At 40.8% G+C, this 15,376-nt stretch overlaps 2 protein-coding genes and 1 pseudogene across 3 annotated transcripts in view; 1 reads left to right on the top strand and 2 right to left on the bottom strand.

Annotated features, from left to right (window-relative positions):
- The window catches only part of LOC146959735 (cleavage and polyadenylation specificity factor subunit 3-like), a 33,770-nt pseudogene extending 27,557 nt beyond the window's left edge, over positions 1–6,213 (bottom strand). The window contains exons 1-2 of the transcript XR_015035601.1: positions 6,140–6,213; positions 5,776–5,953 (exon numbers count right to left, since the gene is read on the bottom strand). The product of XR_015035601.1 is annotated as a cleavage and polyadenylation specificity factor subunit 3-like (transcript). The remainder of the gene's footprint in view (positions 1–5,775; positions 5,954–6,139) is intronic.
- A 583-nt stretch (positions 6,214–6,796) lies between these two features.
- Positions 6,797–8,708, top strand: LOC146959734 (disintegrin and metalloproteinase domain-containing protein 17-like). Its single transcript, XM_085772959.1, has 4 exons — positions 6,797–6,947; positions 7,045–7,175; positions 7,889–8,056; positions 8,637–8,708. The coding sequence occupies exons 1-4, from the start codon at positions 6,797–6,799 to the stop codon at positions 8,706–8,708; spliced, it is 522 nt and encodes a 173-aa protein (XP_085629085.1).
- A 2,165-nt stretch (positions 8,709–10,873) lies between these two features.
- Positions 10,874–15,376, bottom strand: part of LOC146959733 (cleavage and polyadenylation specificity factor subunit 3-like) — a 9,246-nt gene continuing 4,743 nt past the window's right edge. Inside the window, exons 5-9 of the mRNA XM_085772958.1 lie at positions 14,645–14,739; positions 14,011–14,098; positions 13,834–13,900; positions 13,550–13,646; positions 10,874–11,043 (exon numbers count right to left, since the gene is read on the bottom strand). Of these exons, the coding sequence (XP_085629084.1) occupies positions 10,897–11,043; positions 13,550–13,646; positions 13,834–13,900; positions 14,011–14,098; positions 14,645–14,739 (494 nt within the window). The 3' untranslated portion in view covers positions 10,874–10,896. The remainder of the gene's footprint in view (positions 11,044–13,549; positions 13,647–13,833; positions 13,901–14,010; positions 14,099–14,644; positions 14,740–15,376) is intronic.

Genomic DNA, 15,376 nt, shown 5'->3' with positions numbered 1-15,376 from the left:
GGTCCCCTGTTGGTGAATGTGTAACGACGCCGATGTCCCCTCTTAGATAGGAACAACAGTGCACACACACACACACACACACACACACACACACACAGGGATGCAAACGGGTCAGGACCAAAAAAGAGAGGTATTGTCTGGCGGGGGGGGGGGGGGGGGCTCACCATTAACAATATCACAGAAAAGTCAATTTCCAGTAGTTCAACCCCAACCAAGTATTGAGTGCATATAGATGGACAGTTTTCAGAAGGCCAACATTTCTATATTAAAAATGCTTTAAAAAAATAAAAACCATTGCAATATTTCAATTTTGGAGATACTGATTTTTAGGTCTTCACTGAATGTTAGTCATAATTATTACTATTAAAATAAACTGAAGAAATAAAGACATGGGATTTAACATCCCATTCGGTGTGTAATGGACATATAGGCCTATATAATGTGTTAGTTTCACTTTAATTGAACACATTCTACATGGCGGAGGCGACGTCTTTCCACTTAGGGCTTCCTGCACCTCTGAAACGGGGCAGAGCTCCATGGAAACACCTGCCTGACACAGCAACGTAGGGAACCGTGCACGTCCGTGGAGCTGTGCGCCGCGGACGTGCACGGGGGGAAAAAACGGCGTCACCGCTTTGGGTAACGTGCGTGCATGTCGCGCGTCTACATTGGAGGACGGCTGTTATCAGTATAATCAGAGACCATGAATGAGTTCGCCTCACGTGATTGTCACTGTCAGCCTGTTAGAAAAACATTTTACTGACCCCAGCTGAGACGCTGAGACCCCCCCCCCCCCTCAAAACAAAAACTCTTCGGATCTGAACGATTCACACAAGTCACCTAATTGACCCTTCGCGTAAGCCCCGCCCCCTTGGTTACTGTTGCTACGCCGGGCAAGCTTTCACTCCCAGCCATGCTCCTGGCAGTATTTGGTATCGATTTCAAAGGAAATATCAGCAAATTTCTGGATAAACTGTTCTGAGATAATAGAGAGAAGAAATCACAAAGATCATTCATAGTTTTCAGTGACGTGACTCGCGCAGGAGGATAAAACATCTGTTCAACGACACGACTGGACAATGTACAGAGCAGCAGTAAGGACCGGTCATTTTACCGTCTATCAACCCACCAAGACTTAGGTCATCTCACTGGTCATGAAACGTTGTCAAACTCTAAGTTTTTGGGCGATTGTGAACCACATACAGTTTTCGCTGCTGTTTTGTTTTCTCCCACCGCTGTATCAGTCAGTGAAAGCAGTCCCTGCCTGGAGGATCCCTCGCCTAAAAGCCCAGGTAAAAGCCCTAAAAGTACAGCTGTCATTTCGGAGGTGAACATATGGTTTTCCCCATATCTACACTTGCTCAAGTCGAAAAAAAAAGTCCGCTCATATCTGAACATCTCTATATTGCTTCTGCCGCCGCCGCCGCCGCCGTAGTAGCAGCAGCAGCAACAACATCCTTCTCTACAAACAAATGTTTTTCGTCCTAGTCTCAAAATGTGTCCACAAAAGCAAACGTAATGACTCACTGCGGAAAGCTTGCCAGGCCTATAGTTACGGTTGCTAACGTAGGATTGGACAATAGCCGTTTGTGGGAGGAGTTGGCGAAGGGTCAATTGGTCATGAAAAAAGCGAGTTTCGCTTTTCGGCGCGCTGTTTGCATCCCTGTGTGATGTTCAGGGACAGTCAGGACAGTCTGAGGACTGACAGCTCTGAGGTTGAAGTTTATATTAATGCACCATGACACTGTGGCAGGTCTCTGTACTAGGGATGTGAATCTTTGGGTGGCTCACGATTCGATTCCGACTTTTAGGGTCACGATTCGATTCAAAATCGATTTTCGATTCAACCGATTCTTGATTTTCTTTTTGCGATTTTTAGTTTGCTTTATTAACACCAGACCATGTGAAAACGTTGAATGATGATGATGTCTACAGACTATTATATCAGAAGCCATATTTCCCCCCAAAAAATGCACATCACATGTTTCAGATTTATTCAGCAGCAATATATTCGAACCATTTTAAAGTAAACTGCTACATGAAGCTGATTTTATAGGCTACTCTCTTTTCAAAAGCCTGGACTGAAGGATGTGAATATTTGGGTGTCTCTTCGATTCAAAATCAGTTCTCATGCACATGCACATGGACATGTAGCCTATCTGTAACAAAGGCTGCTAAAAAAAAAAAAAAAAAAAGAGACGGCACTCTGCTCTCAGGCCAGCTCACCTGCAGCCTGTCTGCAGCGCCACAGAGGAGCTGTCAGAGCTGCTGCTGCTGCTGCTGGTCCTCTCTCTTCAGCCTGCTGTTTGGCTGCACTTTGTATGAGTTTAAAAAAGTGAAGATCTAACGTCACCTGAGCACCGATCAGCTGATCCAGAGCGCAGTGGATGTGGCTGCTCACACCGTGTCCTAACTGGATGCGACGCGAACGAGCGTCCGACAATCGCGTCACATCTGACGCTCTCTGTCCACACTGAATCCGTGCGTCTGTTGTCATGGAAGCACATCAGCTGTGCGCTCGCCCGCTCGACAGACTGGAGACGTAACTACCCGGTTAAAAGATGGGTGAATTGTGCCTTTTAAACAGAAAACAAGTTTCTTGAAATATAGAGCCAACAGCAAGTTGTCTCTATAGTGTAGGAACACGAGTTGTAAAAAACATAATGCAGGGTTTTCTGTAACATTATAAGACGGCGCACCGCCCCCGCCCAAGATGAATGAAGAGGCTATTAAAAAAAAAAAAAAGTCCGCTAGTCTCCTTGAAGCGGCTGTTATGTGTCTCTCTCTGGCGGTGTCAGCTGATGTGCACATCTGCAGCAACCCAAACAAATGCACATGTTACTGTTGACTGGCTCTATTCCAGCCACATGATTGGTTCGACGCGGTGGAAATCTCATTATCATTGGTTATTTGTATTGTCTGCCAAAACATGGATGAATGAAACATATCGACCACGTCTCATATTTCTATTGAGGAAAAGTTATTTCACAATTTATAGACACAACACCGACAAGCACTGAGAGCCGCATGTTGCAGTGACGTTATATAGGCTATAAAAAAAAAAATCCGCAAATAATAAGCCGACGAAAAGGTGCAACTTGCCACTTAACTTCTTGTCGATGTATTATTTGCGGGGGCTTTCGGGGGATCTGCTGACGGTGGAGGATCTGGGACTGATTGACTGTGGACCACCACCAGTCTGATCAGGTCCATCACAGCACAGCAGCTGCAGCACTGCCCCGCTGTCACATTACTCTCGCGTATCAGCTCAATCTGTTTACATTAAACCGACATCAGGAGAATAATGAGAATTATGATTAAAAATATATTTGTTTCGAATTTTGGCCCCTGGATCATGATTTTTCGCATTCTTGGTTAAAAAAAAAAATCCTCTAAAAAAAAAGACAGTTGGGATGCATAATGTGTCTCATAACAGTATACTGTGCGTCACGCTAGGGGTCGGTGGTGTTTTATTCTAGGGGTCGGTGGCGGCTGTGAGACAGCAGCGGCTCCACGGTGAGGGGGGGGGGGGGCAGCTTCTGCTCACCTGACTCTGTGCAGCTTCTTCATTAAATCCAAACAGTCCGACACAGCGACGCACTGCTCCTTTGACTCTAAAGTCTCTGTAGCTCATCAGCCCGGAACTCGCCGACATGGATCAGAAGCGACGGCGGCGTTTGGCCTCAGTGTCTCGGACTTCCAGAGCAGCTACAGAGCAGCGTTGTGACCTCAACCATGGTCGATGACAGCAGAAATGTTGTTGTAGGCCTGTGCATATTCTCATTTGTCCAGGTCATAGTATTTCAAAGGAGGTTAAATCGAAAGCAACTGGACTTATACTGAGTCTCCAGACCAGTTAGTTGGACCAGTCCCAGCCTGGTCAGATGCTACATGAACTGATGAAGCCTCTTGGATGAGAGGTGAAACGTCTTCCTAGACAAATAACTAAGTCCAGTTGAACCTGCTTTGAAAAAAAAAAAAAGTTGTTGGCGGGCTCGTGAATTTTTTTTTGACACGAGTCAAAAAGAGCGTCAAACCGCGTATCTCGCGTTTGGTCGCGCGTCACAACTCGAGCGAAAAAAAAGCGTTCCTCGTGTTTGGTGGGAAGCCCCTTGTGGGTCTTCCCACCAAACACGATGAAATAGACGAAGACGCGAAGGTCCCGTCGCACAAAACAAATCGGGTGTATTGCGTCGCAAAAAAAAAAAGTCGCGTCTACCGCGTCGCGCGCCTAATCGCGTCTCGCGCCTAATCGCGTCTTTGCGTCACGGCCTTTTACACCGCGGACGTAACGAATAAACGGTGACGGTGTGAACGAACAACATAGAACAGGACCAGACGTGGCGTTGTTTCCTCTTTTCACCGACAGCTCCACTCTCCCTTACTTACACTAACTACTGTTATTGTTGAGGCCAGAGAATTGTGGGATTTGTAGTTTTTGACCAATCGCAGGTTGTGCTCTTTCTTTTTGTGATTTTCCTGGTTCACACATGTATTTTTTTTTAGGGGCAAATGCGAGTGAAATGCTCGTCCATGGTGGGCATAAGAAAATTTAAGACCTGTCTAAAATTATTTAAGACTTGAACACAATAATTCAACAAATTTAAGACATTTTAAGGCCTAAAATTTAGATTTTCAAATTTTAGACTTTTTAAGACCCCGTGGATACCCTGTTATTTCATATAAAAGTTTAAGTGCATGCATATTTTATGATGCTGTGTATTTCAGGTGTAGGTTAATATACACACACCTCAGGAGGCCTGTTGACTGGTTAAAACAAGGTAATCAGTAGATGGGAATTAACTTCAGATTTAGTCACGGATCACCTTCAAACTCTCCTTGTCATGATATTTGAATTAATTATACATCAACACCAGCATATATAGGATTAACACAACATACAAATGAATAAAAATGATCTAAAAGTATACATTTGTTTATTATTAATTGGATTATTCAACAAAATGTTAAAATTATAAAACCATCCTTCAACTTAAAGCCCGAGGCGACGTCTTTAAACAGTTTATTTTGCTCATCAAATGAAGAGAAATTGACTCTGGAGCCTGAAGTCTGTGATTATTGATTAGGATTTTCAATCAATCACTTTTTAATCAAAACACAGCTGCGTTTTAATCTTCACTGTTTCTGCTCCAACTAAGATAAATAAATCATAATAACATCTGTTCTTTGTCGCAGCAGAGAGAGTGAATCACTGCGATTCATATGTTTATAATTTGCATAATGTGATATTATGTGATAATGAAGTTTAGGTGAAGAGGTGCATTCTGGGAAATATTTTTTGTGAGTTGATGAAATTACTTATCAATATGCGCTTCCATTTAGACATGATGACGATAAAGTGCAGGACAACACGGTGTTAAAAACAGTTTCTTTTTTTAAAAGGATTTGTATTTCCATGCTTTTATTTTGAAGGGATGCTGCATGTTTTAGAAGCCTTACTTCTGATTTCCTGTTTGTCAGACTCAGTTTATTGATCTGGTCACATCGATTATTGATTGAAATGTTTAATTTTTCTAATTTATTTACTTTACTGTACATACTTTCTTTTCTTTGTCTTGTTTATTTGATGTTTGTTTATTTTATTTCATGCTCTTATATCTTATGTTTTGTATTTATTTATATTTACAAGTTTACTATTTGCCTTATTGGTTTGTACATCGATTTATTTGCAAAATAAAGTAAAAAAGAAAAAAACAAAACACCAACAGAGGGTTGAACAGCTGAGTCATGTGAGTGGCGGTGAGCGTCCGTTACCTTGACGCCGGCGATCTCGATCATGAACATGGCGGCGCCCAGCACGTGTCCGGCGTGGTAACACCAGAACTTGATGCCGGCCACTTCCTTCACCTCGTGGAAGTTGATGGTCTCGATCTTCTCCATGCTGTCCTCCAGGTCCGTCTCCGTGTAGAGCATGTCGTCTGCCGAGATGTTACTGTCACACACACACACACACACACACACACACACACACACACACATTGGATAACTTCATCTCCATCCCGGCCTTCAAAGACGCCATCTCACACCTTTTTACAGATTCTTGCAGCTGCTTCCCTACTATTTAACTACTCAACTATCTAACTCTTTTCTTCAGTTTCTGCTTGTTGAACGCCCATACCTACCGCCGTTGGCCAGGACACTTTCTGTGACACACTGCTCGCTAATGAATCCTGTAATATCTGTAACAGACATTTACTCTCTTTTATGCTTGTAATAATCTTGTCTTCTATGCTTGAATATCCTTGTTATTAACTTTTATGCCTTGTTTTCTGCTGAATGTTTGTATTGTTGTGTATATTTGCTATTGTCTTTTAACCTATCTTTTCTCCCTCACAGCCCCCCCCCCATCAAGAAGCTTATGCCTCTTGTCAGGCCATCATTGTAAATAAGAACATGTTCTTAATTGATTTCGCCTGGTTAAATAAAGGTTAAATAAAAAAAAAAACACGCGCACACACACACACACGCACAGCATCAACACACAGCTCCGTCACAGCTCCACCTGAGCGACAGGCAGCATCACTCCCTCTCTCTTTGTCAGCTGTAAAGTGACTGAGTGTGAGAGTCTGTGAGGGTCCAGATACTATAAACATGAATGGAACAGCACCTACCCCCTTTCATGTTACCTTGACAACAACATGTTGACTGATCATTTACAGTTTACTTTCAGAAGCACAAGGTGTGTGAGGGACAGACTCACAACAACAAATGCTCTTGGATCAGATCTGATCAAATCATCTAACAATAACCAAAAAACTACTGTGTGTGTGTTGTTATGTGTGTTGTGACAGGAAACAGCAGCGAGTGTCCTCCTCCTGAAAACGCTCCCGATAAGACGGCGTGTCTGGACAGCGGCGAGTGTCTGGACGGGGAGTGCGTTCCTTTCTGTCAGGCCGTCCTGAAGCTGCAGCCCTGCGCCTGCAACGGTAACGACCACACCGGCGTGAGACCAAGGTGGTGGTGGTGATGATGATGATGATGCATCCGTCTCAGTCTTGTATCTGTTCCCTCTCGTCTCTATAGAAACCAACGCGTCGTGCAGAGTCTGCTGCCGGAGCACCAGCGGCATCTGCGCCCCCCACCAGGACAAGACGGGCAACTTCCTGTTCCTGCGTAAAGGGAAACCCTGCACCGTGGGCTTCTGTGACGGAGCGGTGAGTGGAAACACACACACACACACACACACACACACACACACACACACACACGGCAGCTTTAAAACACATTGAAGACAAACTTCTAGCTCAACTACTATGAGTGTGAAAACTATTTATTTGGAACTGAGTTTAGGTGTAATCACAAAGAAATGGCTTAAACCATCTGTTGATGAATGGTATGACATCACACTCATTCCAAATTTGAAGACATCTGAAAGCATTGGAAAGGTATATTTCCCTGAAAAGCCCCTCTTTTGTTTAAGTTTTTGGTTAATTATTTATTTCCTTGTGTTATTATAATAGAAAACACCCCCTGGCCCCCCCCCCCCCCCCCCCCCAAAAAAAAAACACATTAAAGACAAGCGGGATGTGAGTGTGTGTAGGTGGGTTTACATGGAGACTTTTTCCTCTTTCTGATTGAATCCTTTCTGAATGAGTCTTTCAGGTCAACTGTTTACATGATTTTATTTTATTGTTTTATACTTTTGATCGATTTAAGAAAAGGTTTATTCTGCCTCTGTGAAACCGAATGAAACTTGATTTGGTTTGGGCTTGTTTGTTGTGATTGAGCTGTTTATATGGAGCATTTTCATTCAGTTTGGACTCTAAACCGAATCTAATCTGAATATTTGGCTCCATGTAAACACAGCTTGTGTGTGTATGTGTGTAAACACAGCTTGTGTGTGTGTGTGTGTGTGTGTCTCCTGCAGGGGAAGTGCATGAAGCAGGTGCAGGACGTGGTGGAGCGTCTGTGGGACTTCATCGACAAACTGGACATCAACACGTTTGGGAAGTTTCTGGCCGACAACATCGTGGGGTCGGTGGTGGCGTTCTCTCTGCTCTTCTGGGTTCCTATCAGCATCCTGGTCCACTGTGTGGTGAGTCGCTCCGTTCTGTCTCTGTCAGGAACTAAACTACACACTGTCAGTCACACTGTCTGACTGACGCGTTACAGAGATGTATTACCACTGTATTTTCATGAGTATTAAGGGATTAAGGTGCTACAGACAGAATCTGAAGATGATAAAGTCTTTCCTGTCTTTAGTCTGTATAGATCAGGTGGACAGTCATTTAAATATATATTTTATAAGATGTGCAGAGATTAGTCTGGTCACATCGAGACACATTCAATCAGAAAAACGTTTTTATTGAATTTAATTACAATCAGAGTTCAACCGATTATCGACCGATATTTCCCTTTTTTTTTTTTGATAATCGATATCGGCCGTTTTTTTATTTTTTCCTTGATTACTAATAATCGGTATCAGTATCGACCCTGATAAAACCATATCAGTTGATCCCTAATTATAATAAGAAAAAGAAAAAGAAACAAAACGTCTCCTTCCAGTCGTCGTCCTGTGTGGTCAGACCGTGGTTTCAAATCGCTGCTCCGTCCGTCCTCTCCGCGTCTCTTTAACGTCCTTTAGTGACTCGAACTAACATATTGTCCTGTTGAAGCTGTGGCAGCGAGGGGCCGCTGCTGGGTATCGAACCTTCTCCAGGTATCAAACCGTCGTTGGTGCTGATTGAACGGTGCTCAGATCAGATGTTGCTTCCACAATCAAACTGTGTTTAACTGTGGTGATCGATCATCTGTTCAATACTTTTATTCGTCCAATAAAATGTCGCTAAAGCTCCGATTGGTCCCCGCCAGCCACCGTACAAACTCAGACCAACTCGTCTTCTGATGACACACTACACGATACGACCAGCAACTGTACGCTCCTACGTCCGTTTTTAGTTCTTGAACGTCCCACCAAAGATTTTTTTTTGCTCCTGAATGTTACACGTTTATTTCTGTTACATAAAGTCGTCGTTCACTTTTATAGCTGAAGCCCGGCTCTCGTTTTAGTTCCCTAAAGGCCAAATGTAACGCCTGTTGTAGCTCAGTCATCAGTCAAACTGTTGCTGAGTTGAACTTAATGTTTTAAAAAGGTTCAACTTCAATGTGACAATCATTTATGTGCACGAGTTTCTGTCTAATGAGAGAAAAACATTTATTTCTAACTGACGCTATTGAGACAAAGTGTTTGTCACCAGCATTTTATAGAAACAGCATCAACACAACATGTTGTAATAATGGATAATGTTGTTAAAAGCTTTAGAAATATTATATATTTTATCACAACAGCACAAAAAATGCCAAAGATTTGACGTTGTCAACTTCTAATTTGTGGTTATTTGATGTTTTTTTTTTGTCTTTACATCAGAATCAATTGTTTTTTTTTTACTGTGTGATAGACTAATTGATTAATTAATAGTCAAAATGATTATTAGTTGCAGCTTCAAAAGGTCAAAGTGCACTGAGAGTCAATGACACGTGCAGCTGCCAAATAAAAAAACAGTAAAAGTCAAAAACACAGAGGTCAAAGTTTTATTTTTAAGGATCAAAATGTTTTTATATTCTATAAATGATATTAATAAAGTACAAATAGGGTTAAAATAGGTTTGGAGAGTTTAAAGGGTTAAAAAGTGTTTCTGTTTTAAGACTCAGTGGGAATCGAACCCTTGAACGTGACAGTGTTAAGTGCCTTCAACTCGACCCACTGAGCTACATGAGACTGTATTTTATATCACATAAATGTTCATCATCTCCTTAAAACCACTAAAACCTGTCAATCAATTTTATTTACTGTGTATCACATCTGCAACAATAAGCTGATTAATTGATTGAATGTTGATCAGCAATGAAACAAATAATTTAAGTCGTTTTTCAGTCAATAATTGCTTTAAAAAAAATTGTGATTGATAAATGGATGGCTCAACTGTTTTTTTTTTTATAATAAATTGAATATTTGATTGAAGGGACTTTTGATACATTTTAAGTTACTTTGGGCATTTTTTTTTTTACTATTTTGTAAATTTTTATAGACAAAATGTTAAATCACTTCCTGAGCTTTCAGCAAGATCTCATGGTTCTCATTAATGGATCATTATTTTGTCAAAAACATTTTTAAATATTCTGCTTTAATGTAATTTATTGACTATTTTAATCTCTGGTGGTTTTATTTTTATATTTTAATCTAAAAATATCAATATTCAGACCAAGATGAGATCGACTTGCATCATAAAAACATAAAACCTGTAGCCAAAAAATATTAAAGTTAGTGTAAAAAAGAAAATACTCTAAATTATTTATCAATAATTAAAATATTTTGCAGATAAATTCTTGTAGAAAATCTAAATTAATGAAAGAAAAAAAAAAAATTCTGCCTCCAGTTTCTAAAATGCAACAATTTTCTGCTTTTATTTAACAATACGAACATTTTTGATGATTTTAACCTTAATTTTGTTTCATAGAAAACAAGATGATTGATAAATTATCTGCAGTATTGATGATGTCATTGTTGTTTCACTCACATTAAATCTAACTCACTTTTTTATCTTCGAGGACAGAAACTCAGTGACCCTCTCTCTCTCTCTCTCTCTCTGGACAAATGTTTATTTTCCTTGTGAAGAACTCAAACTTTTGTTTTATAGACAAATCAAGTACAAAAACAATCAATCAATAAAGGTATTGGTGGTCCGTCTCCTGAAGCCGATTCCTTTGGAACCAAGTTTCCAACGAAGAAGCTGGAAAAACTCAAAAGTCCTCGAGTCAAAGAAATGAACGAACGAACATCTGCATCGGTCCGTTATCGACCGATTATTGCCGATCGATCGATACTACGAGGACTGAAGAGAGTGTGACAGAGAAACGTCAGTTCATCTTCCACCGCTACATCACCGACGGCAACGCGCTGCTGCTGCTGATGACATCACAGAGGGGGCGTGGCGTGAAGGCGGGGCTTAGGGCGTCGTAGAGACGGTGGACGGCCACTTCGACCATCTCCCTCAGAGAGTCGTCGTCCGCGCAGGTCACGGCCTGAGGGTCAGAGGTCAGAGGTCATCATGGTGTTATCAGCTGATTATTGAGTATTGATTTATACCCAGGGTTCCTACACATTTGAAATCTCCAAATTCCATACTTTTTCCAGACCCTAATTTCCAGACTTCTCAGTAAAAAATGTTCAATAATTTGTGATATTTGAGTAAATAGTTGTGCATTATATAAACAAATCATGCAATTAATCATTTGTTTTCATTATTCTGAATGTGTATGCCATTATGTAACCAAATAATTTCCAGGAGATTGTAGATATAGGTAGCACATACAAAAATAATTAACCCAGATAACTTCAGATAAGACCAAACCCAGATAAGTATTAAAGGTTGACTACGTAGAATTACAAGAAAAACAACAGGAAAAGAATTCCAGCAGTCGATTGCCAGACCGTTGCTAGGTAAAACGGGCCGTTGCTAGGGACTCCGCTCTGAACAGAGGACAGCAGAGGAGGAGAGCTAAGCAGGATATTTACCTTATGTTTCATTTTTACCGTCATTAACAGCATAATAAATGACTTGTAGCTTGTTACAGGGAGAGTGGAGGCTCTCTGCCTTCACACCGCTGCTGCTCAGAGCCTCAGAGCCTCCGCTGTCACTGCTCTCGTCAAGTTGAAAAAAAAAAAAAAAAAGGAGCTCCGTGGCACCGAAAGTCCGCGACGATAAACGTGTTTATGACAGATAAGACTACACAAATACACCCATCCTAACAAGTATATGATAATCCATTGATCCACCGATTGATTATTAAAAAGGCTTGGTTGGAAACAAACGCGTAGGACCGGGAGGAGGCAGGAAAACAGCGGAGAACTGAGCCACATGTCGGCTACAGGCAGGTACGAATGTAAACAGAACGTTGACAGAAAGTCATTGTCGAGCCCGTCAAAAATATTAAAAATAATAATTCAGACTAAAAAAAATTTTTTTATGGAAAAGCAATACTTTCATTCTGTACCCCTCTAAAGGCCCCATGGATGTATTATTTTTGAAAAAATATAGCTTTTAATAAATATTATTCAACCTTTAAGTATTAAGCCAGATCATTTCCATACAATAATTTCCATTTTCCATACTTTTCCAGACCTGGAAATGTATAAAATCAAATTCCATACTTTCCCATACTTTCCATACTTGCGTAGGAACCCTGTAAATACCATTATGATGAACCAGACGTTAAAGGGATAGTTCAACATTTTGGCAAATTCTCCTATCACCATAATTCCCTTGGTCGACCAATAGTCGTCATTAGTCGACTCATCATGTCACGACTTCCTGTATCTGGCCCTTCAAATTAAAAGCCCTATAGCCTTTATATATAGTTCAGTTATATTGATTTTGACTTAATTTTGACAAGACAGGGCTCCAAATGTTTTTTTTTTTTTCCTGCGACCAATCGACCATTGAAATTTTGGTTGGCTAATGATTTTTTTGGTCAACCATAGAGCACTGGAAAAGCGAGTAACGACACGCATTGGTCCAATGGAAGCGCCTCCTGATGGCGGAATATGGGTTTTGCAAAAGCGCCCAAGAACTGACATCTCTGCATTGTTGGTGAATGAGCAAGTGTGGTATTTTCAATAATTTAAGGACATTTATAGATCACCCACATTAATAGCATCATTGAGGATCCTTTACAGATAAACATTAACACATAGGCGAGTAAAAATAAAAAAAAATAGTTGTCTACATTAATGTTTCAATCTACATTTTGTAATAAAGGCAAGGCAAGGCAAGGCAAGGCAAGGCAAGGCAAGGCAAGGCAAGGCAAGGCAAGGCAATTTTATTTGTATAGCCCGTTTTTACAAACAGTTTGTCTCAAAGGGCTTTACATGGCATCGTAACAACATCCTCTGTCCTTAGACCCTCACATCAACTGAGGAAAAACTCCATGGAAAACCCTTTTAACAGGGAAAAATCGGAGAAACCTCAGGGTGAGCAACAGAGGAGGGATCCCTCACCCAGGACGGACAAATAAACAAATTACAAGTGTAATTTGATATGACCAAGACACCTAAAAACAAAAACACGGCCGTTTTCATCAATCTACAAGCAAGTGGGCAACACACATAGCTACATTGGAGTGAATGAGTTTTCTGGGCGCTTTTGCAATACCCATATCCTGCCACTCGGGGCGCAAAACCCTTACCACGGGAGTCAATGGTGGTGTCGTTAATCTCTTTTCCAGTGCTCTAGTCAACCAGTGCTTGGTCGACTATTTGGGGGCAGCCCTATTAAATTCTGTGCAAAAAGATGTTGAAATAGTTTTCAATAAAGTAGTGAATTTAAAAGTACATGGGTTCTGTTTTGTTTTTGTTTTTTTAATCGTGGTATCGAATTAGTATCGAGAATCGTGGAAATTCACAGATATTGATTATCGACTACTGAAATTCTGGTATCGTGACAACCCTATGCTGTAGGCGAATTTGCCAAAATATTGAACTATCCCTTTAATGTTTGTGTATAGAATAGATGTCAGAAGCTGGACTCACTCTGGTCTCTGGGTCGATGCACGCCGTGACTCCGTCCACCGTCACACTCAGGCTTTTACTGTCTTTGAAATTCACGCAGTCGTCCCCGAACATGTCGCTGAAACAGAAAAAAAAACATTTTACCAGGTGAAAACAGAAAATATTTAATCTTTATCTTCATTTAAAAGTTTTATTCTCTTATATTTGGATCAATTAGGTTTAATTTTAACTTAAAAAGTGTCAGATTCTACAGTTTTGTCCGATATTTTAACCATTAAAACCATTTTGCAGGTGTTCAGACTCACTGCAGCATCAGCTCCAGTCGCTCGACGAACAGCTCCATGTCGAAGGTTTCCTTCCTGCCCTCGTGGACTGAAACAAACAAACAAACAAACAAACAAACAAACAAACAAACAAACGTCTGTAAAGTTTCTGTTCATCAGTGAAATTAAAATAAATTCCCTCGTGATGCGTTCACTGACATTTCTGGGCGGTGGGGTTGGACTGGACCTCCAGGATCACCGTGGTGACGGCGTCAGCGTACATGTCGTTGAGCGGGTTGGCGACCCACTGAGACGAGAACATTTTCATTATTAACAATTTTATTTCAGTTATTTATTGATTTATAAATTTTATTGCTGCATCAATTAGTTTATCGAGTTTTTTACTTCAATTGTCTGTTGTTTTTACATTCTTCTCTGTTTTATTTGTGTTGAGATTTTTGTAGTGTTTGAAAAAGTGTGATAAAAATAAAAAATTGTCATAATTATTGTATATATCTGTGTAATGAATGTATTAACTGGCTAATAATGTATCTGTAACCAGGTCTGAGTGAGATCTGTGTCTAAAAACATAAATATAATTATAAAATATACAAAATAGTTTGAAATAAACATGTAGAACAAATACTGAGCATTAATAAAACCTGACTGCAGCTACATAACCATGTCATAAACTGTATATTTAATGTTTATAAACTGGTTTAAATAAAAACAGACGTGTTCGTGTGCTCAGAGTTAATAAAGTTTTGATAAACAGGTGAGTTTTAGCCACTTCAGGCGACATGTGGTGGATGATGAGTGTAAAAAAGTGTCGTGTTGCGTTCGAGTGTCCGACCTCCAGTACGACCATCCCGGCCTCGTGAACCAGCGTGATGCTCTTAAAGATCTTCACCGTGATTTTCTCCGTCCCCTCGACCTGCTCCACGTCGCCTGAAACACACACACACACACACACACACACACACACACACACACACACACACACACACACACAGAGGAAACAGGAAGTTACAGCTTCTACTGCAGCATATTGGTGCGTTCCAGGCAACCCGTAACTCGTATTTTTCCGACCTGTTCCTATGGTTACCCGTTAGAACGTACAGTCAAACTCGTAACTTCCCACCTGTGAACTCGTACTAGATCGATCTAGCTACTCCCAGTTCCCAGTTCGTAACTCGTAACTTGCCTGGAACGCTACAAACTCGTAACTGGTGACTTGAAGTCGTGACTTACGGGTTAAAAAGCCTGCCTGGAACGCACCATAAATATATATATATATACTGACTAGATGCCGCGTTCCTAGGCAACTCTATTGAGTGGAATGCGTTAACGCGGCGGCCATCTTGGTCAGGGGGAAGCCGTGTCTACTTACTGCACTAGTCAACAGAGGCAGACGTCTATTAACCATTAAAATCGCCATAACTCACCAAATATTCAACCGATTTTCAAGCCGTTTGGTTTATTATAAATGTCAGACATATGTTTATGATACAACAACAACAAAAAATCTTTATAATTTTTTTTTAATGTATTAAACATACACTTACATACTCAGACACACACCCAC

Source organism: Trachurus japonicus, unplaced genomic scaffold, assembly GCF_045865225.1.
Source record: "Trachurus japonicus isolate A0001 unplaced genomic scaffold, Traja_1.0 AP031153.1".
NCBI lineage: Eukaryota > Metazoa > Chordata > Actinopteri > Carangiformes > Carangidae > Trachurus > Trachurus japonicus.
The sequence above is the reverse complement of the archived record's forward strand: the minus strand, read 5'-3'. Positions and strand labels throughout refer to the sequence as shown.